Source organism: Oncorhynchus mykiss, chromosome 9 (genome assembly GCF_013265735.2).
Source record: "Oncorhynchus mykiss isolate Arlee chromosome 9, USDA_OmykA_1.1, whole genome shotgun sequence".
Taxonomy (NCBI): Eukaryota; Metazoa; Chordata; class Actinopteri; order Salmoniformes; family Salmonidae; genus Oncorhynchus; species Oncorhynchus mykiss.
This window is the reverse complement of record NC_048573.1, coordinates 6,842,343-6,869,807: the sequence shown is the minus strand read 5'-3', so window position 1 is coordinate 6,869,807 and position 27,465 is coordinate 6,842,343. Positions and strand designations below refer to the sequence as shown.

General features: G+C 42.3%; 1 protein-coding gene across 2 annotated transcripts in view; it reads left to right on the top strand.

The window, feature by feature from the left end:
- The window catches only part of LOC110531366 (zinc finger protein 2-like), a 31,716-nt gene extending 13,105 nt beyond the window's left edge, over positions 1 to 18,611 (top strand). Inside the window, exons 1-3 of one of the 2 annotated variants that reach the window (XM_036987201.1) lie at positions 6,792 to 7,153; positions 8,623 to 9,069; positions 16,236 to 18,611. In XM_036987201.1, the coding sequence (XP_036843096.1) occupies positions 6,988 to 7,153; positions 8,623 to 9,069; positions 16,236 to 17,446 (1,824 nt within the window). In that variant the 5' untranslated portion in view covers positions 6,792 to 6,987 and the 3' untranslated portion in view covers positions 17,447 to 18,611. Of the gene's footprint in view, positions 1 to 6,791; positions 7,154 to 8,622; positions 9,070 to 16,235 lie in introns of those variants that run through there. The other variant, XM_036987203.1, reaches the window with a different exon arrangement.
- Positions 18,612 to 27,465: the final 8,854 nt, after the last annotated feature.

The window sequence follows — 27,465 nt, the reverse complement described above, 5'->3', positions numbered from 1 at the left end:
ACGGTCTTGCCTCTCTTAACCACTAGACTACGGTCTTGTCTCTCTTAACCACTAGACTGCGGTCTTGTCTCTCTTAACCACTAGACTACGGTCTTGCCTCTCTTAACCACTAGACTACGGTCTTGCCTCTCTTAACTACTAGACTACGGTCTTGCCTCTCTTAACCACTAGACTACGGTCTTGTCTCTCTTAACCACTAGACTACCTAAAACCTGTTGGAGGAAAGTATTGGAGGAAACTCACAGGTCCCCTGTTCAAAGTCTCTTGATGTTTTAAAAACTGAAATTCCTGATTGTTTGTTTTGATGAGAGAATGGTCAGTCTGATGTTATTGATACATAAAAAATATCTCCTTCCATCTGTCCAAGAGTATTTATCATAGATTGTCCTAATACTGCTAATAAACTATATACAGTTGACTCCTGATGAGTTTATTTTGTATTAGTGTAAACTCTGTTTTAAGTGAACTACAGTGTTCTTCCAGCCCCAATACCATAACATTCTCTATAACTGCATTCTCTGGTTTTAGTGCACGCTGTCACATCAGTAGCAGCTGTCAGGAGTCACCCGTGTTACAATTAGTTCTGTCCTTTTATTAAAATATTCATCCTATATCACCACCCTGTTACTCATTACAACTACTTCCCCTGATTGTAGTTATCCATAATCACTGGGCTGTACCTTAGTAAAACCCTGTAGAAAAGGCCGTCCTGCTCCCCTCCTCTCTACCCAACTTCCCCTCCCAGTAAGTGGTCATGGGTAACTGCATATGGAGGACCAAACCTGGAATTAGAATTCAATAAATACATGCACACACAAATAGGAAATTGAAGATGAAATCCATGATATGCTGCTGTGCCGCACACACACACACACACACACACACACACACACACATCCACCCACACACACACACACACACACACACACATCCATCCACCCACACACACACACACATCCATCCACCCACACACACACACACATCCACCCACCCACACACACACACATCCACCCACCCACACACACACACACATCCACCCACACATCCACCCACCCACCCACACACATCCACCCACCCACACACACACACACATCCACCCACACACACACACACACATCCACCCACCCACACATCCACCCACCCACACACACCATAAAACTCACAAAAATATCAGATGGAACATTGTCCAGGCCTGATGCAGAAACAGGTGAACAGTTATGGAACACTGAGCCATTGACTGCCTGCCTGCCTGACTGCCTGACTGCCTGCCTGCCTGCCTGACTGCCTGACTGCCTGCACCAGGTGTTACAAGTGGGCACTGGACTACAGCCATATATACTGAGCCATTGACTGCCTGCCTGCCTGCCTGCTGCACCAGGTGTTACAAGTGGGCACTGGACTACAGCCATATATACTGAGCCATTGACTGCCTGCCTGCCTGCCTGCTGCACCAGGTGTTACAAGTGGGCACTGGACTACAGCCATATATACTGAGCCATTGACTGCCTGCACCAGGTGGCTGTGTTACAACCATATACAGTTGGCAAGAACAAGTATGTGAACCCTTTGGAAATACCTGGATTTCTACATAAATTGCTCGTCAAATGTGATCTGATCTTCATCTAGTCACAACAATAGACAAACAAAGTCTGCTTAAACTAATAAACACAAACAATTATATGTTTTGTCTTTTTTAAACACACCGTGTAAACGCTCACAGTGCATGGTGGGAAAAGAATGTGAACCCTTGGATTTAATAACTGGTTGACCTTCCTTTGGCAGCAATGACCTCAACCAAAAGTTTTCTGTAGTTGCGGATCAGACCTGCACAACGGTCAGGAGGAATTTTGGACCATTTCCTCTTTACAAAACTGTTTCAGTTCAGCAATATTCTTGGGATGTCTGGTGTGAAGTGCTCTCTTGAGGTCATGCCACAGCATCTCAATCTGGTTGAGGTCAGCACTCTGACTGGGATACTCCAGAAGGCGTTATGTTGAAGCCATTCTGTTGTTGATTTACTTCTGTGTTTTGGGTCGTTGTCCTGTTGCATCACCCATCTTCTTTTGAGCTTCAATTGGCAGAAAATCTAACATTCTCCTGCAAAATGTATTGATAAACTTGGGAATTTATTTTTCCGTTGATGATAGCAAGCTGTCCAGACCCTGAGACAGCAAAGCAGCCCCAGACCATGATGCTCCCTCCACCATACTTTACAGTTTGGATGAGGTTTTGATGTTGATGTGCTGTGCATTTTTTTCCCACAGTGTTGTGTGTTCCTTCCAAACAACTCAGAATATTTTGCAAGTAGCACTGTGGAACATCCAGGTGCACTTTTGCAAACTTCAGACTTGCAACAATGTTTTTTTTGGACAGCAGTGGCTTCTTCCGTGGTGTCCTCCCATGAACACCATTCTTGTTTAGTGTTTCACGTATTGTAGACTCGTCAACAGAGATGTTAGCATATTCCAGAGATCTCTGTAAGTCTTTAGCTGACACTCTAGGATTCTTCTTAACCTCATTGAGCATTCTGCACTGTGCTCTTGCAGTCATCTTTGCAGGACAGCCGCTCCTAGGGAGAGTAGTAACAGTGCTGAACTTTCTCCATTTATAGACCATGTGTCTTACTGTGGACTGATGAACATCAAGGCCTTTAGAGATACTTTTGTAACCCTTTCCAGCTTTATGTAAGTCAACAATTCTCAATCTTAGGTCTTCTGCGACCTCTTTTGTTTGAGGCATGGTTCACATCAGGCAATTTTGTGAATGTTTTTTATAGGGCAAAGCAGCTCTAACCAACATCTCCAATCTCATCTCATTGATTGGACTCCAGGTTAGCTGACTCCTGACTCCAATTAGCTTTTGGAGAGCCTAGGGGTTCAAATACTTTTTCCAATCTACACTGTGAATGTTTAAATGATGTATTCAATATAGACAAGAAAAATACAATAATTTGTGTGTTATTAGATTAGGCAGTCATTTATGCAGAAATCCATGTAATTCCAAAGGGTTCACATACTTTTTCTTGCCACTGTATACTGAACAAAAATATAAATGCAGTGTTTCATGCACCGAAATAAAATATCCCAGAAAATGTTCCATACGCACAAAAAGCTTATTTCTCTCAAATGTTGTGCACACATTTGTTTACATCCCTGTTAGTGAGCATTTCTCCTTTGTCAATATAATCCATCCACCTGACAGTTATGGCATATCAAGAAGCTGATTAAACAGCATGATCATTACACAGGTGCACCTTGGTGAGTATTTCTGTATGTAATAAAGCCCTTTTTGTGGGGAAAAAAACTCATTCTGATTGGTTGGATCTAGTTCCGTGGGTGGGCCCTCCCAGACCCACCCATGGCTACGCCCCTGCTCAGTCATGTGAAATCCATAGATTAGGGTCTAATGGATTTATTTCAATTGACTGATTCTCTTATGAACTGTAAAACTCAGTAAAATTGTTGCATTTATATTTTTGTTTAGTATACTTTATTTAGTCTGATCAGAGGAACAATTCTCATTAACAATGGGCTAAAATGTAGGGTAATCGCTGTGCTTGTCAGCAAGAGCGCTACTGTTATTCCCCAAACTTATTCTATTATTCCACTTCCTCCCTGTTCTGCCAGTGTAATCACATATTGGAAATCTCTTTTGCCTACTTGTGTCTTTGTAAAGGAATTATATGAGGCTATGTAATTATACAGCTCGTCACGGACAGTTTTGAATAAGTCATACAAGTAAGCATTGGATATCAAATGGTTCGGGAATTAAATATCATTTTAGTATTGTGCACATGCTAGAGAGAGATGGTAGAGGGACTCACAACTCATAATACACATATTTCGTCTTGTGTAGAGAGTATGAACGGCATCTTCGACTTGTAGGCATAAAACCACCTGAATATTGGATGTTCATTAGATATTTCGAGAAGGTTTGAGAAATGAATTGTTTTAACAAGTATTTTCAATCACTTGGGAAACATAGATCTGGGGTGGCCAACCCTCCTGGAGAGCTAGCAGGATTTTCTTCCAGACCTATTTTAAAGAAATAGCTCACCAAAATTATAAAATGTTTGTACATTCTATGGACAGAAGAAACCTTCCTGGGGAAGGACCCCCCAGTCTATCGTCTAGGAATTGTGCCAGGGGCAGTGCGATTGGTGGGGCAAACTCCTCACTAAACAAAATATGAATTGCACTGTAGCGGTGACAAAGGGTGCCCACAAACTGTTAGGGCCGACATAAAGCTGTCCCAACAGCAGAGCTTTCTTTTCAGCACCATGGAGTGAATCCTTACCACCGCTACACCTGGCTATCAGCCTGGTCTGTCGGCGAAACAGTTCATTAAGCCTCATTTACTGTCTTTTAATAAAAACAATGCTGATATGGCTGCCTTGCTTAAACAAATGTGGTTTCTATTGACAATTGAGATGTACAAACTATGGCATAAGGGGATGACGAGCTGATGAGAGGCAATCTGTAATTATGATTAAGACATTAATGAGCGAGCTAGGACGGATGTTGTCAATATATCTATTTGTTCAGCACTTTTGAAATGTACAGTGACAGAATTCAGAACATGGGCCGTTCTGACAGTATTCTCCCTGTACACCAAGTCAGAACCGTAAGAAAAATAAAGGGGGCAAATAAGGAGACAGTTAAAGTTCTTACAATATTCAATGATTATATTTCTTTAAAAATGGGTATAGGCTACGTGTGCACTACCAAGTCAGAACAGTAGGCTAAGTTATGAGAGGGAAAAGGGACCAATTTATTAGGGTGAGGCACAGGGGCTACTAAACAGCTTACTACACAACATACACTGAGTATTACTTTATTAGCTACAGTATACATATCTCCCTGGCATATTACATCATTAATGCAGCTACATACAAGACATTTCTGGACTCACCTTGTGATGTGCTCACTTGAACAGGAAGGTGGCGCGACAATCCTTGTGGGCAAAGATACATTTTTATCTATAATTTCTCTTCATATGACAAGGGTTAAAAAATATTTGCCAGTAGATTGTCGACGTGATTCATGATGATTGTCTCGCTTGCTAGCTAAGATTTAGAAAGTATGTTGTTGACATGATCAGTCCAATCAAAGATACGGTAGATATCACGTGATCTGATGTCATTTTTATCTGTGACCAATGATCTTGAGCCTTCTTGGATGGGCACTTCTTAATGTAACTGTATTGCAGCACCCGATGGGCTTGAATTTTTGAACTCTCCCTGTAGATTTTGCGGTGACGTAGTGTCCCCATGACTGACAGAACACTGGGCCAATCACAGCGCAACTAGAGAACATTAATCAACCCCTAAGCTCCGTATCTTCCTCTGGCAGCCCCACCACCACAGAAATCAGCTGAGCTAGGCTGAAACACCTGCATTTTGGAGCTGCCTCACTCAAGAAAGTAAAAAAGAGACCACGGTTGTATGCGGCTTTAGTTACTCAATTATTATTATTATTTTTAACATTGTTTGCAAACTGATATATGACACGTATTAAGGCCAAAATAACAGAACAAAACAGGCAAACATTATTTTTTTTTGCTAAACAGGGGGGGGGGCTCAAACCCCACTTGCCCTGAATGGTGTGTTGGCACTGGCCAGGGGGAAATGAAATCCACATAACAAATGTCAGGCCAAGCTTTTTTCAAAAGTTGCCAGCCCTGGTGTAACAACCGAAGTTCTTCGTAGATGTATACTAGCTTTTTATTGCTGTCTAACATTAAAGTGGCTACTCAAGAAGGCAAAGGTAACTGAACTTAATGACTACCGCTACCCAGTAGCACTCACTTCTGTCATAATGAAGTGCTTTGAGAGATTAGTCAAGGATCATATCACCTCCACCTTACCTGACACCCTAGATACACACACTTCAATTTGCTAACTGCCCCAATAGATCCACAGACGATGCAATCGCCATCACTCTGCACACTGCCCTATCCCATCTGGACAAGAGGAATACCTATGTAAGAATGCTGTTGATTGACTATAGCTCAGCATTCAACACCACAATACCCTCCAAGCTCGTCATTAAGCTTGAGGCCCTGGGTCTGAACCCCGCCCTGTGCAACTGGGTCCTGGACTTCCTGACGGGCCGCCCCCAGGTGGTGAAGGTAGGAAACATCACCTCCACTCTGCTGATCCTCAACACTGGGGCCCCAAAAGGCTGCGTTCTCAGCCCTCTCCTGTACCACCACCTGTTACGGCAACTGCACCTCCCTCAACCACAAGGCTCTCCAGAGGGAAGTGAGGTCTGCACAACGCATCACCGGGAGCAAACTACCTGCCCTCCAGGACACCTACAGCACCCGATGTCACAAGAAGGCCAAAGTTCACCCCGCTATCATCCAGAAGGCGAGGTCAGTACAGGTGCATCAAAGCAGGGACCGAGAGACTGAAAAACAGGCCATCAGTCTGTTAAACAGTCATCACTAACATAGAGAGGCTGCTGCCAAAATACAGACTCGAATCTCTGGCCACTTTAATACATGGATTTAATAAAGGTATCACAGGTCACTTTAAATAATGCCACGGCCATCGCTCATCCATATAATTTATATGTACATATTCTTATTCCGTCCCCTTACAATGTGTGTATAAGGTAGTCCTTGTGAATTTGTTAGATATTACTTGTTAGATATTACTGCACTGCCAGAACTAGAAACGCAAGCATTTAGCTACATTCGCATTAACATCTGCTAACCATGCGCATGTGACCAATAAAATTTGATTCGATTTGATGTTGCCGTTCTCCTTTACTGCTGGTCTGTAGGCTGCCTTGCACAGTAAACTCCCATCCAGCTGGCGGCCCTGTTGTGTTTCTGGGTTCGTCACCAACTAGAACGTCCCAAGATTCCTTGACTAGAACACGGAAGTAGGATTGGTAACGAGTTTTTATTGTTCCTTGTGTGCAGTAAAGAAAGACATACTGACTCAACTCAATAGGCTACCCATCTCTAATTTGACAGAAAATGTCTAAACTACAGATGTTGCGTGTGTTTTTAAATGATCGTTTATCGGCGGCTGCTGTGGATATTTTTGGTGCAGTTGAGAAAACGGTAGTGGAGTACCAGGAGGAGAATGATCGGCTACGGAGACTGCTGCGGAGGACACCGGTGATACCTCTACGTCAAATAGGTTCGTATTTGTATGAAATTCCCAATAGAGGATGGTCCTCCCCTTCCTCTGAGGAGCCTCTACCAATATTCAGCTCTATTTACTCTCAGTTTCGAAAATGCTAATTTGCCTCAAAGAAGACATCATGCAAAACAACAAATCCCCGCAAGCGCCTGCACGTCATCTCTAGCTGACACCTTGGCTAACAGAATGTTCAATTTAAAGAAATTAAGCCAATTTATTCATTACTACATTTTAGATAACATTAGATAGTTAATCCAGAGATTTGTTTAACCTTTGCCTCGATACACCAGTCCCGTCCCGATCATTATGGTGTTTGTAGTTCTTTATGTTTGTAGTTCTTTGTTAGCCACATTAGGAGAATTTCATTTTGAGGGGGTATAATTTGTGGAATTTGTCCAACATGAATCTTTCAAAAACTGAAGTACAAGGATGCCAGCAAACAACGCATACAAACCTAGCTAACTAGCTGCCGAATAGGCATCAACTCACCACGTAGTTTGTTCTTAATGTTTGTCCATAGGCTACCAGAGTGAGGACAGACATTTTTCAGAGTTAACGTGGCGAGTGAAAAACGCAATGAAATAGACCACTCTCTACCTGGTATCTTACTCTGCCGCTATACAACTTTGTATGCGTTGTGTTTGCAACCTTGTTATTTACGAAGTTTTTGGGATTCCTGTTGAAATGTTCCACAAATTATAAAAAATAGGCGAATATATTCATAAAAGTCACCTTGTCTTAGAGAGATTTACACGGTTATCAAAACGTCACGCCAGGGTTAGCCTACACGAAACACAGCCCTTATTTTAAGTCATTGTAAAATCCCCTACGGGGAAAAATGAATGGTTGAAAAAAGATTAGACCCATTTCCTTGTTTGCCCGTTTTATGGTTATAACTTATATACTGTGGTAATTTAGTATTTTATTAGGATTCCCATTAGCTGTTGCAAAAGCAGCAGCTACTCTTTCTGGGGTTCACGCAAAACATGACACATAATACAGAATTACATAATATAGAACATTAATAGATATAATATCAATATTTTTTAACCTTTATTTAACTAGGCAAGTCAGTTAAGAACAAATTCTTATTTTCAATGACGGCCTAGGAACAGTGGGTTAACTGCCTCGTTCAGGGGCAGAACGACAGATTTGTACCTTGTCAACTCAGGGGTTTGAACTTCTAACCACTAGGCTACGCTCTAACCACTAGGCTACCCTAGACAACAGGTACACGTAGCCTAAATATCAATACATAGACACAAATTATCTAGGTCAAATAGGGGAGACGCATTGTGAGGTGTTGCTTTATCTGTTTTCTAAAACAGGTTTGCTGTTCGCTTGAGACATTTTGATGGAATGGAGTTCGATGCAACAATGGCTCTTTATAATACTGATCGCTTTCTTGAATTTGTTCTGGATTTGGGGACTGTGGTAACCTCTGCTCCTCTTCTCTGTCCCTCCAGAACCCGTGCAGCTCTCTGTCTCTGAAGAGGAGGTTCCCTCTGAGCAACAGCACAGTGAGCAGGAGTGGAGTCCCAGTCTGGGGCAGAAGGACCCAGAGACCAAACAGATTAAAGAGGAACAGGAGGAAGTCAGGACCAGTCAGGAGGAAGAGCAGCTTCAAGGGGTGGAGCCTGATATCATAGAGTTCATATTTACTCCTCCTTGTGTGAAAAGTGAATGTGATCAGGAGGACCCACGTCAAGATCCCATACTAGCTGAACACCCAACTCTCCTGAAAATGTCTAAATTACAGTTGTTTCAAGAGTTTTTAAATGAGCGTTTAACGGCGTTTGCTGCTGTGGAGATTTCCGGGGAATTTGCTAAAATGATAGTGGAGTACCAAGAGGAGAATGATCGGCTACGGAGACTGCTGCGGATCACACCAGAGATACAGCTATGTAGAATAGGTTCGTATGGACATCTACTGATAGTTAGTTATAGTTCTACTCAATGAAAATGTTTTTATTAACTTCTATTGTACATGGATAAAAACATGTCTGTGTCACGAAAACCAGGAAGTTATTTGAAAGTATGAAAATAGGTTCTAGAATTTACTGACTTTAGAAACAGAAAAAAAATAAACAGATCTTTCGGTCGTTCAACCTTCATCAGAGCAAATCTCCCCAAACAGTGGGACAGATGAGGCCACTCAGGCTGCGTTTATGCAGGCAGATCAATTCTGCCCCCCCCCACCAACCCCCCCATTGGTATTTTGACCAATCATATATCTTTTCACGCCAGATAAATTTCAGTGCTGATCTGATTGGTCAATTAATGGGAAAGAGATTAGACTTGGGCAGCCAGAGATAATTACAGACACCTGTGGTAATCTAAAGTAACCCAAAGGGCCACTCGATGTCATATCACATAGAACAGAACATAGAGATGTAATTCTACAAATACAAAATGAGGTGTTTGTATCAGGAACCCATAATCTCAGACAGAACAATACAGACGACAATCTGCAACAAAAAGACAGACAAGGTAAACACATAACACCTCAGTGCTTTCAGGAAGTATTCAGAACGCTTGACTTTTTCCACATTTTGTTACGTTACAGCCTTATTCTATTCCTCATCAATTGACACACAATACCCTATGACTTCACAATACCCCATAATGACATCACAATACCCCATAATGACATCACAATACCCCATAATGACAAAGCAGAAACAGGTTTTTAGATTTTTTTTTGCATATTCCATTTACATTAGTATTCAGACCCTTTACTCAGTACTTCATTGAAGCACCTTTGGCAGCGATTACAGCCTCGAGTCTTCTTGGGTATGATGCTACAAGCTTGTCACACCTGTATTTGGGGAGTTTCTCCCATTCTTCTCTGCAGATCCTCTCAAGCCCTGTCTGGTTGGATGGGTTAGCGTAGCTGCACAGCTATTTTCAGGTCTCTCTAGAGATGTTTGATCAGGTTCAAGTCCGGACTCTGGTTGGGCCCCTCAAGGACATTCAGAGACTTGTCCCGAAGCCACTCCTGCGTTGTCTTGGCTGTGTGCTTAGGGTCGTAGTCCTGTTAAAACCTTTGCCCCCTTTCTGAGGTGCTGAGTGCTCTGGAGCAGGTTTTCATCAAGGATCTCACTGTACTTCAAATCACATTGTATTGGTCACATACACATTTAGCAGGTGTGTAGTGTAGTGAAATGCTTGTGTTTCTAGCTCCAACAGTGCAGTAGTATCTACAAATTCACAACTGTACACAAATCTAAAAAGTGGAATTAAGAAATATATAAATATTATGACGAGCAGTAAAAATACTAAAGAATATATATATATTTTTTTACCTTTATTTAACTAGGCAAGTCAGTTAAGAACAAATTCTTATTTTCAATGACGGCCTAGGAACAGTGGATTAACTGCCTGTTCAGGGGCAGAACGACAGACCTTGTCAGCTCGGGGATTTGAACTTGCAACCTTCCAGTTACTAGTTCAATGCTCTAACCACTAGGCTACCCTGCCGCCCCACAGAATACAGTATATATACAATATATGAGATGAGTAACATAGTATTTACAGTTGAAGTCAGAAGTTTACATACACTTAGGTTGGAGTCATTAAAACATGTTTTTCAACCACTCCACAAATTTCTTGTTAAAAAACTTTAGTTTTGGCAAGTCGGTTAGGGCATCTACTTTGTGCATGACACAGGTAATTTTTCCAACAATTGTTTACAGACAGATTATTTCACTTATAATTCACTGTATCACAATTCCAGTGGGTCAGAAGTTTATATACACTAAGTTGACTGTACCTTTAATCAGCTTGGAAAATTCCAGAAAATGATGTCATGGCTTTAGAAGCTTCTGATAGGCTAATTTACATAATTTGAGTCAATTGGAGGTGTACCTGTGGATGTATTTCAAGGCCTACCTTCAAACTCAATGCCTCTTTGCTTGACGTCATGGGAAAATCAAAAGAAATCAGCCAAGACCTCAGAAAAAAAATTGTAGACCTCCATAAGTCTGGTTCATCCTTGGGAGCCATTTCCAAGCGCCTGAAGGTACCACGTTCATCTGTACAAACAATAGTACGCAAGTATAAACACCATGGCAGCTGTCATACCGCTCAGGAAGGAGACGCGTTCTGTCTCCTAGAGATGAACAAACTTTGGTGTGAAAAGTGCAACTCAATCCCAGAACAACAGCAAAGGACCTTGTGAAGATGCTGGAGGAAACAGGTACAAAAGTATCTATATCCACAGTAAAACGAGTTCCATATCGACATAACCTGAAAGACCTCTCAGCAAGGAAGAAGCCACTGCTCCAAAACCGCCATAAACAATCCCGACTATGTGCCTTTTTACTGAGTAGTGGCTTCCGTCTGGCCACTCTACCATAAAGGCCTGTTTGGTGGAGTGCTGCAGAGATGGTTGTCCTTCTGGAAGGTTCTCCCATCTTCACAGAGGAACTCTGGAGCTCTGTCAGAGTGACCATCAGGTTCTTGGTCACTTCCCTGACCCTTTAACGTAACAAAAAGGTGGAAAAGGGAAGGGGTCTGAATGCTTTCTGAATGTACTGTATACATTGTCCTCTGTAATTACATGGCACAGTGAAGGATTTCCTTCATATTTTGTATTTCGTATTTTATTTATACCAATGACTAGGAGGTTAAAGTATAGTTTCTCAGCTTTTATTTGAGAGTATTTGTACCATTTTAGAAATGACAATGCTTTTTATACCTCGGGTTCCTATTTCAAGTATTTGGACAATTGGCTCGACAGGTGTTTCTGGTTAGTCAGGTGTGTTCCGTCACATAATCTGTGCAGGCATACGAGAGCTGTCAATGTCTCGTGTCTAGACTTTGCATATGCCTTTTGGAGCCTGCTTTTGTGGTGTTAACACCAATAGCAGAAAGAGGCCCAAAGAAGTGTCAATGACAGTCAATGAAGCCATTTATGAGGCTGAAACATCGGACAAAATTGATCAGAAACATAGGCTTACCAAAAAAGAAAAAAAACATAATTCAAAATTAAGAAAGCACTTGTGAGCTCAGCAATCGCAAATGGCCTGGTAGGCCAAGGAAGACCATTACCAAAGATGACCGAAGAATGTCAGACACATTAGGAACACTCCAGGAGGTAGGGTTGGACATGTCAGCCACTATCATCTACAGAAGACTTTGTCTCATAGACTAGCCTGGTCTCATATACTAGACGTAACATAGTAAATGTAAATCCGGGACACTCTAATTAGTACGAAATTAGAAACTATTCATCTACTTACTACTTTAAAAATATATATATATACTTTGCAACTACTTAGCTACTTAGCATGTTGGCTAACCCTTCCCCTAACCTTAACCCTTTTCACTAACCTTTCCCTTAACCATTTTAGTTAACCGTTACCTTAACTATAACTCCTAACCTTAACCATATATCCTAGCCTAACTAAAGTTAGCCAGCTAGCTAATGTTAGCCACCTAGCTAGAATTTGCATTAAAAAAAAAATTAAAATTCGTAACATATAGTAAGAAATTGGTGATGGACATCCACAAATTGAATACACACCATACTAAAGATGTGTCAGAGATTTACCTACATAATAATACGAAATGCTCTGAGACCAGGTTGGAACTACAGAGGTCACACTGTGAGGTGCCACTGCTTCAGAAACAGGATGGGCAGGTTACAGTTTGCAGAGTTCTGCGGGGAAAAAAAAGATTGTGGACAGATTAAAACAAAGATTAACATTAATGATTAACACCAGAATGATGGCAAGAGGAAAGTGTGGGGTGGGGGAAGAAACTGCCCGGGGGAGGGGGCGCTGTTATGGCTTGGGCATGAATGTCTGCCCCTGGAACTGGCTCACCTTCTTTACTCTCCATTGATGATGTCACTGCTCCATTGATGATGTCACTGCTGTCACTGCTCCATTGATGATGTCACTGCTGTCACTGCTCCATTGATGATGTCACTGCTGTCACTGCTCCATTGATTATGTCACTGCTGTCACTGCTCCATTGATGATGTCACTGCTGTCACTGCTCCATTGATGATGTCACTGCTGTCACTGCTCCATTGATGATGTCACCACATTAATTCTGAAGTGTACAGAAACCTATTGTCCACTAACGTATATTGTCTGCTAAAGAACAAGCAAAATGCCTCCAAACTCATTGGACGGCGCTTCGTCATTACAGCAAGACAATGACCCCGAACATATAGCCATAGCAACAAGGGAGTTTTTTCAGCCCCCCCCCCCCAAAAAAAAAAATATGTAAAGTTCTTTACTGGGCGAAGTCGATCTCCAGATTTACATCCAATTGAACATGCATTTCATTTGCTGAAGATGAGACATAAAGGCAAAAAATATTTAAAAACAACAACAACAAACTAGTGGCTGCAGTACAGAGCTGGCAGGGCGTCGCCAGAGAAGATATTGTCTTGGTCAATGGGTTGCAGACTTCAGTTAGTTATTGGATGCAAAGGATCAAATACTAAACAGTGCTTCATTTGGACTTTATAGGAATCATTTGCACCTTATATGAATCATTTGGACCTTATATGAATCATTTGGACCTTATATATGAATCATTTGGACCTTATATATGAATCATTTGGACCTTATATATGAATCATTTGAACCTTATATATGAATCATTTGGACCTTTTATATGAATCATTTGGACCTTTTATATGAATCATTTGGACCTTATATGAATCATTTGGACCTTTTATATGAATCATTTGGACCTTGCAACATGTAAAGTGTTGGTCCCATGTTTCATGAGCTGAAATAAAAGATCCCAGAAAATGTCCATACACACAAAAAGCTTATTTCTCTCAAATTTTGACCACAAATTTGTTTACATCCCTGTTAGTGAGCATTTCTCCTTTGCCAATATAATCCATCCACCTGACAGGTGTGACATATCAAAAAGCTGTTTAAACAGCATAATCATTACACAGGTGCACCTTGTGCTGGGGACAATAAAAGGCCACTCTAAAATGTGCAGTTTTGTCACACAACACAATGCCACAGATGTCTGCATACACACCAGACATGTCACCCATTGAGCATGTTTGGGATGCTCTGGATTGATGTGTATGACAGCGTGTTCCAATTCAACTTCACTCAGCCAATTGAAGAGGAGTGGGACAACATTTTCAAAGGCTACAGTCAACAGCCTGATCAACTCTATGCGAAGGAGATGTGTCGTACTGTATGAGATGTGTCGTACTGTATGAGATGTGTCGTACTGTATGAGGTGTATCGTACTGTATGAGGTACATGGTGGTCACACCAGATGTGTGTCGTACTGTATGAGGTGTGTCGTACTGTATGATGTGTGTCGTACTGTATGAGGTACATGGTGGTCACATCAGATGTGTGTCGTACTGTATGAGGTGTGTCGTACTGTATGAGGTACATGGTGGTCACACCTCATACTGTACGATACATCCACGTCTTTATTTATGTGTATTTATTTATCTGACCAACAGATGCAGATCCAGTCGTGTTAAATCCATAATATGATTATTATTATTTTATTTTTTTACTGATTTATATACCTACAGTACCAGTCAAAGGTTTGGACACACCCATTCCAGGGTTGTTTAAAGTTACAAACAACGTAAAAACCCACCAAAATAACTGATGGTTAGGAGCATGTAAAACATCAGCCATCCTCTCCGGCACCATTCTACATCTGTCTAAAGGCTGTATAGGTAACCTCTGTATCCAGGCTGTATAGGTAACCTCTGTATCCAGGCTGTATAGGTAACCTCTGTATCCAGGCTGTATAGGTAACCTCTGTATCCAGGCTGTATAGCTAGGTAACCTCTGTATCCAGGCTGTATAGCTAGGTAACCTCTGTATCCAGGCTGTATAGGTAACCTCTGTATCCAGGCTGTATAGCTGGGTAACCTCTGTATCCAGGCTGTATAGGTAACCTCTGTATCCAGGCTGTATAGCTGGGTAACCTCTGTATCCAGGCTGTATAGGTAACCTCTGTATCCAGGCTGTATAGGTAACCTCTGTATCCAGGCTGTATAGGTAACCTCTGTATCCAGGCTGTATAGGTAACCTCTGTATCCAGGCTGTATAGGTAACCTCTGTATCCAGGCTGTATAGGTAACCTCTGTATCCAGGCTGTATAGGTAACCTCTGTATCCAGGCTGTATAGCTAGGTAACCTCTGTATCCAGGCTGTATAGGTAACCTCTGTATCCAGGCTGTATAGGTAACCTCTGTATCCAGGCTGTATAGGTAACCTCTGTATCCAGGCTGTATAGGTAACCTCTGTATCCAGGCTGTATAGCTGGGTAACCTCTGTATCCAGGCTGTATAGCTGGGTAACCTCTGTATCCAGGCTGTATAGGTAACCTCTGTATCCAGGCTGTATAGGTAACCTCTGTATCCAGGCTGTATAGCTAGGTACTCTCTGTATCCAGGCTGTATAGCTGGGTAACCTCTGTATCCAGGCTGTATAGCTGGGTAACCTCTGTATCCAGGCTGTATAGGTAACCTCTGTATCCAGGCTGTATAGGTAACCTCTGTATCCAGGCTGTATAGGTAACCTCTGTATCCAGGCTGTATAGCTAGGTAACCTCTGTATCCAGGCTGTATAGGTAACCTCTGTATCCAGGCTGTATAGGTAACCTCTGTATCCAGGCTGTATAGGTAACCTCTGTATCCAGGCTGTATAGGTAACCTCTGTATCCAGGCTGTATAGCTGGGTAACCTCTGTATCCAGGCTGTATAGGTAACCTCTGTATCCAGGCTGTATAGGTAACCTCTGTATCCAGGCTGTATAGGTAACCTCTGTATCCAGGCTGTATAGGTAACCTCTGTATCCAGGCTGTATAGCTGGTTAACCTCTGTATCAAGGCTGTATAGGTAACCTCTGTATCCAGGCTGTATAGGTAACCTCTGTATCCAGGCTGTATAGGTAACCTCTGTATCCAGGCTGTATAGGTAACCTCTGTATCCAGGCTGTATAGGTAACCTCTTTATCAAGGCTGTATAGCTGGGTAACCTCTGTATCCAGGCTGTATAGCTGGGTAACCTCTGTATCCAGGCTGTATAGGTAACCTCTGCTCCTCCTCTCCTTCCCTCCAGACTCCCTGCAGCTCTCTGTCTCTGAAGAGGAGGTTCCCCCTGAGCAGCAGCACTGTGAGCAGGAGTGGAGCCCCAGTCTGGGGCAGAAGGACCCAGAGACCATACAGATTAAAGAGGAACAAGAGGAAGTCAGGACCAGTCAGGAGGAAGAGCAGCTTCAAGGGGTTGAGCCTGATATAATAGGGTTCATTTTCTCTCCTTCCTGTGTGAAAAGTGAATGTGATCAGGAGTACCAAACCCAGACTGTGGAGAACATAGAGAGAGTCTCTAAACTAGTGGATCTCAAACCTTCTGGCACTGTGACCCACCTAAAGGGTTTCAACATTCCCTGTGACCCTCCAGATAATCAGAACAATGCCTACAGCCACAGTACAGCCATAAGCAGTGACCCAGTAGAACTTGACAGTAGCCCAACATTGGGGGAAAACTCTTCCAAACCCAGCACCACGCCTAGAAAAACTCACCACTGCCGTGACTGTGGAGAAACTTTTGCTCTGAAAGCTGATCTGCAGAGACATGTGACTCTCACCAAGAAGAGACCCAGTGAATGTAGATTCTGTAAGAAACGCTACAACTCCACCTGTAAACTGAAGGCCCATGTCCGACTCTGTCACAGTGGGAAACCCTGTGTCTGCCCTGTTTGTGGAAAGATCTTCAAACAAAAAGGACATCTGTCCAGGCACATGAGGATTCACACAGGAGAGAAACCGTTTAGTTGTGGTGACTGTGGGAAGTGCTTCCGTCTGAAGGGGCATCTAACCAGGCACAAACTGATTCACACAGGGGAAAATCCATTTAGCTGTGGTGATTGTGGGAAAAGATTCAGTCTCAAGCAGCATCTAACCAGGCACAAACTGATTCACACAGGAGAGAAACCTTTTAGCTGTGGCGACTGCGGGAAAAGCTTCAATCTCAAGAAGACACTAACTGAACACATACGGACTCACACAGGAGAGAAACCTTTTAGCTGTGGTGATTGTGGAAAAAGCTTTAGTGTCAAGAAGACACTAATTGAACATATACGTACTCACACAGGAGAGAAGCCATATAGCTGTGGTGACTGTGGGAAAAGCTTCAGTGTCAATAGGAACCTAACTAAGCACAAACTGACTCACACAGGAGAGAAACAACATGGCTGCTCCGTCTGTGGTAAAAGATTCATTCAGAAGACTAATCTGCTGAGGCATGTCAAAAACAACCACAAAGAATGAAAACAAGACAAAGGAACAAAGAAAGTAAATGAGGACACAGAGAGGGGACTAAGAGATTATTGAGATACACCCAAGATCCCCTGTGGACCAACTCTAACTGGTTCTCCTGATCCTGCTCAGTCCAATGTCACAGTAATGATATAATGTGGCTGTTGTCTGAACCTAACAGGTAATGTTGCTACTCTTTGTGTAGGAAATGGACAATCTGCAGTTCAGACAACCACCAGTTTTTAGGTGAACACTCAAATTCATAGACGGATATCAAATTTGCCTGTTGCTACTTTGTTCCTTAAAGGAACCATCAGAGGTGTCCACTACAATGCAAGATTTAGTTAGCTAGAGATTTAGTCAGCTAGAGATTTAGTTATCTAGATATTTAGTCAGCTAGAGATTTAGTCAGCTAGAGATTTAGTCAGCTAGAGATTTAGTTATCTAGAGATTTAGTCAGCTAGAGATTTAGTCAGCTAGAGATTTAGTCAGCTAGAGATTTAGTCAGCTAGATTTAGTCAGCTAGAGATTTAGTCAGCTAGAGATTTAGTCAGCTAGAGATTTAGTCAGCTAGATTTAGTCAGCTAGAGATTTAGTCAGCTAGAGATTTAGTCAGCTAAATTTAGTCAGCTAGAGATTTAGTCAGCTAGAGATTTAGTCAGCTAGAGATTTAGTCAGCTAGATTTAGTCAGCTAGAGATTTAGTCAGCTAGAGATTTAGTCAGCTAGAGATTTAGTCAGCTAGATTTAGTCAGCTAGAGAGTTAGTCAGCTAGAGATTTAGTCAGCTAGATTTAGTCAGCTAGATTTAGTCAGCTAGAGATTTAGTCAGCTAGAGATTTAGTCAGCTAGATTTAGTCAGCTAGAGATTTAGTCAGCTAGAGATTTAGTAAGCTAGAGATTTAGTCAGCTAGAGATTTAGTCAGCTAGAGATTTAGTCAGCTAGATTTAGTCAGCTAGAGATTTAGTCAGCTAGATTTAGTCAGCTAGAGATTTAGTCAGCTAGTTAACTAAATAAACGTATGGAGAAAGAGATAAACACCAAATGGGCGTGGTCTAATTGACTCAACGACCAAACAACGTAAGTAAGTGTAGATTTCTAAATGAACCAGAGGATCTCTAGGTATTTCTGGTTGATTGTCAAAGTGATCTGTTTCATTGAACCCCCCCCCCCCCCCCCCCCCCCCCTCTGCAGTTCAAACAAGAACAAAGTGGGAAACCTGCCACTGTTTTGGTAAAGAGGGAAAGGGCTGGAGAAATGTAAATATTCAGACACATCTTTGGATGCCAGGACTGATCACCCATGAGATCAAAATAATAGTTTTAACCATATTCTGTGGCTGAAGTGTTTGGTTGACATTTTAGGTTCATATGTTTTGTGTTCTGATGGGGGTATGACTGTCCAAAATCCCAAAAATTCGATGTACCAAAATCACAGATTGCCCCTTAAAACCCCCTAGAGTTGATCGTCACAGGGCGACGTCATTTTGAATACAGAATATCTCCCTGTGTATTTATTATCGTGGCTGCTCCCCTCTTTCCTCCGATATTAAGTGTGCAGCTATTCAATAACATGGGGCTTTGTGAAAGAGGCCTTTTTCTACACAGGAGAAGCTCTGGGACAAGAGAAAATATTCACAGAATCATGTGTTAATCCCAAACCGTTGGTGCTACAAACTAATGTCACCAATATCGAAAAGGAGAGACTTTGTTTGGCTCTATGACATCTACGAGTTTAAGTGTCCTCTGAACTCTGTCACGGACTACGTCATTTCCAAGAGGTGTCACAAAAACCGACTGTCCCGACCAAACCGTTGGTGCTACAACCAAGTGTCACCAATATACAGTGGTGTAAAGTACTTAGATAAAAGTACTTTAAAGTATTAATTCAGTCGTTTTTTGGGGGACTTAACTTTACTATTTATATTTTTTGACAACTTTTACTTCACTACATTCCTAATGAAAATAATGTTCAAATTTACGCACTTATCAAGAGAACACCTGGTCATCCCTACTGCCTCTGATCTGGAGGACTCACTAAACAGAGAACATCCCTGGTCGTCCCTACTGCCTCTGATTTGGAGAACTCACTAAACAGAGAACATCCCTGGTCATCCCTACTGCCTCTGATCTGGAGGACTCACTAAACAGAGAACATCCCTGGTCATCCCTACTGCCTCTGATCTGGAGGACTCACTAAACAGAGAACATCCCTGGTCGTCCCTACTGCCTCTGATCTGGAGAACTCACTAAACAGAGAACATCTCTGGTCATCCCTACTGGAGGACTCACTAAACAGAACATCCCTGGTCATCCCTACTGCCTCTGATCTGGAGGACTCACTAAACAGAGAACATCCCTGGTCATCCCTACTGCCTCTGATCTGGAGGACTCACTAAACAGAGAACATCCCTGGTCATCCCTACTGCCTCTGATCTGGAGGACTCACTAAACAGAGAACATCCCTGGTCATCCCTACTGCCTCTGATCTGGAGGACTCACTAAACAGAGAACATCCCTGGTCGTCCCTACTGCCTCTGATCTGGCAGACTCACTAAACAGAGAACACGTGGTCATCCCTACTGCCTCTGATCTGGCGGACTCACTAAACAGAAAACATCCCTGGTCATCCCTACTGCCTCTGATCTGGAGGACTCACTAAACAGAGAACATCCCTGGTCATCCCTACTGACTCTGATCTGGAGGACTCACTAAACAGAGAACACGTGGTCATCCCTACTGCCTCTGATCTGGCGGACTCACTAAACAGAAAACATCCCTGGTCATCCCTACTGCCTCTGATCTGGCAGACTCACTAAATATAAATGCGTTGTTTGTAAATAATGTCGGAGTGTTGGAGTGTACCCGTGACTATCCGTCTGCTTTGCTTAGTATAAGGAATTTGAAATGATTTATACTTTTACCTTTGATACTTAAGTATATTTAGAACCAAATACTTTTACTCAAGTAGTATTTTACTGAGTGACTTTCACTTTTCACTTGAGTCATTTTCTATTAAGGTATCTTTACTTTTACTCAAGTATGACAACTGGGTACTTTTTCCACCTCTGCCAATATTGAAAACTCAGGAATGCGAAGGTGTCGGTTGTTGTGCTTTAGAACACACACAAGCTCCAGGTAACCCAGGTAACCCAGTACCAGGCTGTAAAAAGTGCATAGGGTATAATGTGTAAAAATAAAGTAACAACCCATGAATGAGTCGGCGTGTCCAAACTTTTGACTTACACACACATACGTATTCAGACCCCTCGACCTTCTCCACATTGTGTTACGTTACAGTCTTATTCTAAAATGGATTTAAATACAGGGTAGCGGCAGGGTAGCCTAGTGGTTAGAGCGTTGGACTAGTAACCGGAAGGTTGCAAGTTCAAACCCCCGAGCTGACGAGGTACAAATCTGTCGTTCTGCCCCTGAACAGACAGTTAACCCACTGTTCCTAGACCGTCATTGAAAATAAGAATTTGTTCTTAACTGACTTGCCTGGTTAAATAAAGGTAAAATAAATAAATAAATAATAAACATGTATTTCCTCACACAATACCCCATAATGACATCACAATACCCCATAATGACATCACAATACCCCATAATGACATCACAATACCCCATAATGACATCACAATACCCCATAATGACATCACAATAACCCATAATGACATCACAATACCCCATAATGACATCACAATACCCCATAATGACATCACAATACCCCATAATGACATCACAATACCCCATAATGACAACACAATACCCCATAATGACATCACAATACCCCATAATGACATCACAATACCCCATAATGACATCACCATACCCCATAATGACATCACAATACCCCATAATGACATCACAATACCCCATAATGACATCACAATACCCCATAATGACATCACAATTACCCCATAATGACATCCCAATACCCCATAATGACATCACAATACCCCATAATGACATCACAATACCCCATAATGACATCCCAATACCCCATAATGACATCCCAATACCCCATAATGACATCACAATACCCCATAATGACATCACAATACCCCATAATGACATCACAATTACCCCATAATGACATCCCAATACCCCATAATGACATCACAATACCCCATAATGACATCACAATACCCCATAATGACATCCCAATACCCCATAATGACATCACAATACCCCATAATGACATCACAATACCCCATAATGACATCACAATACCCCATGATGACAAAGCAAAAATAGGTTTAGACATTTTTGCAAATGTATAAATACCTTATTTACATCAGTATTCAGACCCTTTTCTATGAGACTTGACATTGAGCTCAGGTGTATCCTGTGTCTATTGATCAGCCCTGAGATGTTTTTACTACTTGATTGGAGTCCACCTGTGGTAAATTCAACTGTTTGGACATGATTTGGAAAGGCACACACCTACATACAGTACCAGTCAAAAGTTTGGACACACCTACTCATTGAAGGGTTTTTCTTTACTTGTACTATTTTCTACATTGTAGAATAATAGCGACATACCTGAACTGTGCAGCGACATAATCAACCCAAATGAAATGGTTTGGGATGAGTTGGAGCGTAGAGTGAAGGAACAGCAGCCAACAAGTGCTCAGCATATGTACGAACCCCTTCAAGACTGTTGGAGAAGCATTCCAGGTGAAGCTGGTTGAGAAAATGCCAAGAGTGTGCAAAGCTGTCATCAAGGCAAAGGCTGGCTACTTTGAAGAAACTCATCTCAACTATATTTTGATTTGTTTAACACTTTTTTGGTTTACTACATGATACCATGTGTGTTATTTCATAGTGTTGATGTCTTCACTATTATTCTACAATGTAGAAAATAGTACAAATAAAGAAAATCCCTGGAATGAGGAAGTGTGTCCAAACTTTTGACTGGTACTGTATATAAGGTCCCACAGTTGCATGCCAGAGCAAAAACCAAGCCACGAGGTTGAAGAAATTGTCTGTAGAGATCAGCGACAGGATTGTGTCGAGGCACAGATCTGGGGAAGGGTGCCAAAACACTTATGCAGCATTGAAGGTCCCCAAGAACACAGTGGCCTCCATTATTATTAAATGGAAGACATTTGGAACCACCAAGACTCTTCCTAGAGCTGGACGCCCGGCCAAACTGACCAATCGGGGGTGAAGAGCCTTGGTCAGGGAGGTGTCGAAGAACCCGATGGTCACTCTGACAGAGCTCCAGAGTTCCTCTGTGGAGATGGGGGAACCTTCCAGAAGGACAACCATCTCTGCAGCACTCCACCAATCAGGCCTTTATGGTAGAGTGGCCAGACGGAAGCCACTCCTCAGTAAAAGGCACATGACAGACAGCTTGGAGTTTGTCAAAAGGCACCTAAAGACTCTCAGACCATGAGAAACAAGGTCCTCTGGTCTGATGAAACCAAGATTGAACTCTTTGCCCTGAATGCCAAGTGTCATGTCTGGAAGAAACCTGGCACCATCCCTACGGTGAAGCATGGTGGTGGCAGCATTATGCTGTGGGGATGTTTTTCAGCAGCAGGGACTGGGAGACTAGTACAGAGAGATCCTTGATGAAAACCTGCTCCAGAGCACTGGGGAAAAGGTTCACCTTCCAACAGGACCCTAAGCACACAGCCAAGACAACGCAGGAGAGGCTTCAGGACAAGTCTCTGAATGTCCTTCAGTGGCCATGAACCTGATCTAACATATCTGGAGAGACCTGAAAATAGCTGTGCAGCGACGCTCCACATCCAACCTGACAGAGCTTGAGAGGATCTGCAGAGAAGAATGGGAGAAACTCCCCAAATACAAGTGTGACAAGCCTGTAGCGTCATACCCAAGAAGACTCGAGGCTGTAATCGCTGCCAAAGGTGCTTCAACAAAGTACTGAGTAAAGGGTCTGAATACTAATGTAGATGGGATATTTAAGTTTTTTGTTTTTATTTTACATTTAAAAAAAGAAAACGTTTTTGCTTTGTTATTATGGGGTATTGTGATGTCATTATGGGGTATTGTGATGTCATTATGGGGTATTGTGATGTCATTATGGGGTATTGTGATGTCATTATGGGGTATTGTGATGTCATTATGGGGTATTGTGATGTCATTATGGGGTATTGTGATGTCATTATGGGGTATTGGTTGTAGATTGATGAGGGGAAAAAAACAACAATTGAATACATTTTAGAATAAGGCTGTAACCTAAACAAAATGTGGAGAGAGTCAAGGGGTCTGAATACTTTCCGAATGCACTGTATATCTCCTAGTTTTAGGACAGACACTTCAAAACCTTGTTCCCGATGATTTCTTTTTTGACTGTCTCATTTTTTTGCCATTTATGAATGTGTTATTCAATGCGTTTATCTGGGCTATAGCAGAAAAGGACAAATTCTGTTTCATCAAATATTATTTATTTTTATTCCTACAGGGTTCCTAAAATTTTAAATAAATCTTAAAACAATTCCATAATGTATGTTATCTTAGTAGAGATTGATATCTAAGTGCTGAAACCTAAAGGGTGAACATGGTCCTGATAGAAACTCGTCTGCTTCCTCGTTCTGAACTATTGCTCAGTTTAGTACCAGTGCAGTAATAGCACCAAGCGACCACTAGATGGGGGTGTAGGACCACTACATAAGGAAGTGTCCTGTACTGTGTAATATATTAGTAGTCAACACAGAACTTGGCTTCTGCAGCCAAAGACGAGCTTTTGAAGTCAACATATCTACTGCGTTTTACACTGTAATTTAATCTCACGCTAACACAGTTTAATTGTGTGTGTGAGTGAAAAAGAGAGGGAACGGTGTGTGTGTGTGTGTGTGTGTGTGTGTGTGTGTGTGTGTGTGTGTACGCTCCGATACAATGTGTCTTTGTGAGTCCTTGGCATGCGGTCAGAACTGTTTGGATATCAGTGAAAGGAGAGGGAATGAGAGGGATATCAGTGAAAGGAGAGAGTGAATGAGACAAAGAGAGAGGAAGGGCGGTGAAAGGGGGAGGGAGAGAGAGAGTGAAAGATGGGAGAGAGAGAGAGTGAAAGACGGGAGAGAGAGAGAATGAAAGACGGCAGAGAGAGAGGAAGGGCGGTGAAAGAGGGAGGGAGGGAGAGAGAGAGTGAAAGATGGGAGAGGGAGGGAGAGGGTGAAAGATGGGAGAGGGAGGGAGAGAGTGAAAGATGGGGGAGGGAGGGAGGGAGGGGGAGAGAGGAAGGGAGGGGAGAGAAAGTGGGAAGGAGGGCTTTCATAATTACCTCATACATCTCCCCCTCTTCTTTCCATGTTTGTCCTCACCTTCATCTTCCTCTCTCTTCATAACCTAATTTAACGACTTTCAAATGATGCATCCTTTAATCTCTCTCTCTCCTCTCTTTCCTCTCTTCTCTCTCTCTTCTCTTCTCTCTTCTCTCTCTCTCTTTTCTTTCTCTCTCTCCTCTCTTTTCTCTCTTCTCTCTTCTCTCTCTCCCCTCTTTTTCCCCTCTTTTCTCTCTCTCCTCTCTTTTCTCTCTTCTCTTCTCTCTCTCTCTCTCTCCCCTCTTTTCTCTCCCTCCCCTCTTTTCTCTCTCTGCTCTCTTTTCCCTCTCTCCAGGTCACACTCTCTCCCTCCACCCTCTCTTCCTCCCCCATCTCTATCCCCCTCATCCTCTCTGTCAGTCTCTCTCACCCTCTCTTCCTCCCCCATCTCTATCCCCCCTCATCCTCTCTGTCTGTCTCTCTCACCCTCTCTCTGAGGTATCTTCGACACCTCCCTGACCAAGGCTCTTCACCCCCGATTGGTCAGTTTGGCCGGGCGTCCAGCTCTAGGAAGAGTCTTGGTGGTTCCAAATGTCTTCCATTTAATAATAATGGAGGCCACTGTGTTCTTGGGGACCTTCAATGCTGCATAAGTGTTTTGGCACCCTTCCCCAGATCTGTGCCTCGACACAATCCTGTCGCTGATCTCTACAGACAATTTCTTCAACCTCGTGGCTTGGTTTTTGCTCTGGCATGCAACTGTGGGACCTTATATACAGTACCAGTCAAAAGTTTGGACACACTTCCTCATTCCAGGGATTTTCTTTATTTGTACTATTTTCTACATTGTAGAATAATAGTGAAGACATCAACACTATGAAATAACACACATGGTATCATGTAGTAAACCAAAAAAGTGTTAAACAAATCAAAATATAGTTGAGATGAGTTTCTTCAAAGTAGCCAGCCTTTGCCTTGATGACAGCTTTGCACACTCTTGGCATTTTCTCAACCAGCTTCACCTGGAATGCTTCTCCAACAGTCTTGAAGGGGTTCGTACATATGCTGAGCACTTGTTGGCTGCTGTTCCTTCACTCTACGCTCCAACTCATCCCAAACCATTTCATTTGGGTTGATTATGTCGCTGCACAGTTCAGGTATGTCGCTATTATTCTACAATGTAGAAAATAGTACAAGTAAAGAAAAACCCTTCAATGAGTAGGTGTGTCCAAACTTTTGACTGGTACTGTATGTAGGTGTGTGCCTTTCCAAATCATGTCCAAACAGTTGAATTTACCACAGGTGGACTCCAATCAAGTAGTAAAAACATCTCAGGGCTGATCAATAGACACAGGATACACCTGAGCTCAATGTCAAGTCTCATAGAAAAGGGTCTGAATACTGATGTAAATAAGGTATTTATACATTTGCAAAAATGTCTAAACCTATTTTTGCTTTGTCATCATGGGGTATTGTGATGTCATTATGGGGTATTGTGATGTCATTATGGGGTATTGTGATGTCATTATGGGGTATTGGGATGTCATTATGGGGTATTGTGATGTCATTATGGGGTATTGTGATGTCATTATGGGGTATTGTGATGTCATTATGGGGTATTGTGATGTCATTATGGGGTATTGTGATGTCATTATGGGGTATTGTGATGTCATTATGGGGTATTGTGATGTCATTATGGGGTATTGTGATGTCATTATGGGGTATTGGTTGTAGATTGATGAGGGGAAAAAAACAACAATTGAATACATTTTAGAATAAGGCTGTAACCTAAACAAAATGTGGAGAGAGTCAAGGGGTCTGAATACTTTCCGAATGCACTGTATATCTCCTAGTTTTAGGACAGACACTTCAAAACCTTGTTCCCGATGATTTCTTTTTTGACTGTCTCATTTTTTTGCCATTTATGAATGTGTTATTCAATGCGTTTATCTGGGCTATAGCAGAAAAGGACAAATTCTGTTTCATCAAATATTATTTATTTTTATTCCTACAGGGTTCCTAAAATTTTAAATAAATCTTAAAACAATTCCATAATGTATGTTATCTTAGTAGAGATTGATATCTAAGTGCTGAAACCTAAAGGGTGAACATGGTCCTGATAGAAACTCGTCTGCTTCCTCGTTCTGAACTATTGCTCAGTTTAGTACCAGTGCAGTAATAGCACCAAGCGACCACTAGATGGGGGTGTAGGACCACTACATAAGGAAGTGTCCTGTACTGTGTAATATATTAGTAGTCAACACAGAACTTGGCTTCTGCAGCCAAAGACGAGCTTTTGAAGTCAACATATCTACTGCGTTTTACACTGTAATTTAATCTCACGCTAACACAGTTTAATTGTGTGTGTGAGTGAAAAAGAGAGGGAACGGTGTGTGTGTGTGTGTGTGTGTGTGTGTGTGTGTGTGTGTGTGTGTGTGTGTACGCTCCGATACAATGTGTCTTTGTGAGTCCTTGGCATGCGGTCAGAACTGTTTGGATATCAGTGAAAGGAGAGGGAATGAGAGGGATATCAGTGAAAGGAGAGAGTGAATGAGACAAAGAGAGAGGAAGGGCGGTGAAAGGGGGAGGGAGAGAGAGAGTGAAAGATGGGAGAGAGAGAGAATGAAAGACGGCAGAGAGAGAGGAAGGGCGGTGAAAGAGGGAGGGAGGGAGAGAGAGAGTGAAAGATGGGAGAGGGAGGGAGAGGGTGAAAGATGGGAGAGGGAGGGAGAGAGTGAAAGATGGGGGAGGGAGGGAGGGAGGGGGAGAGAGGAAGGGAGGGGAGAGAAAGTGGG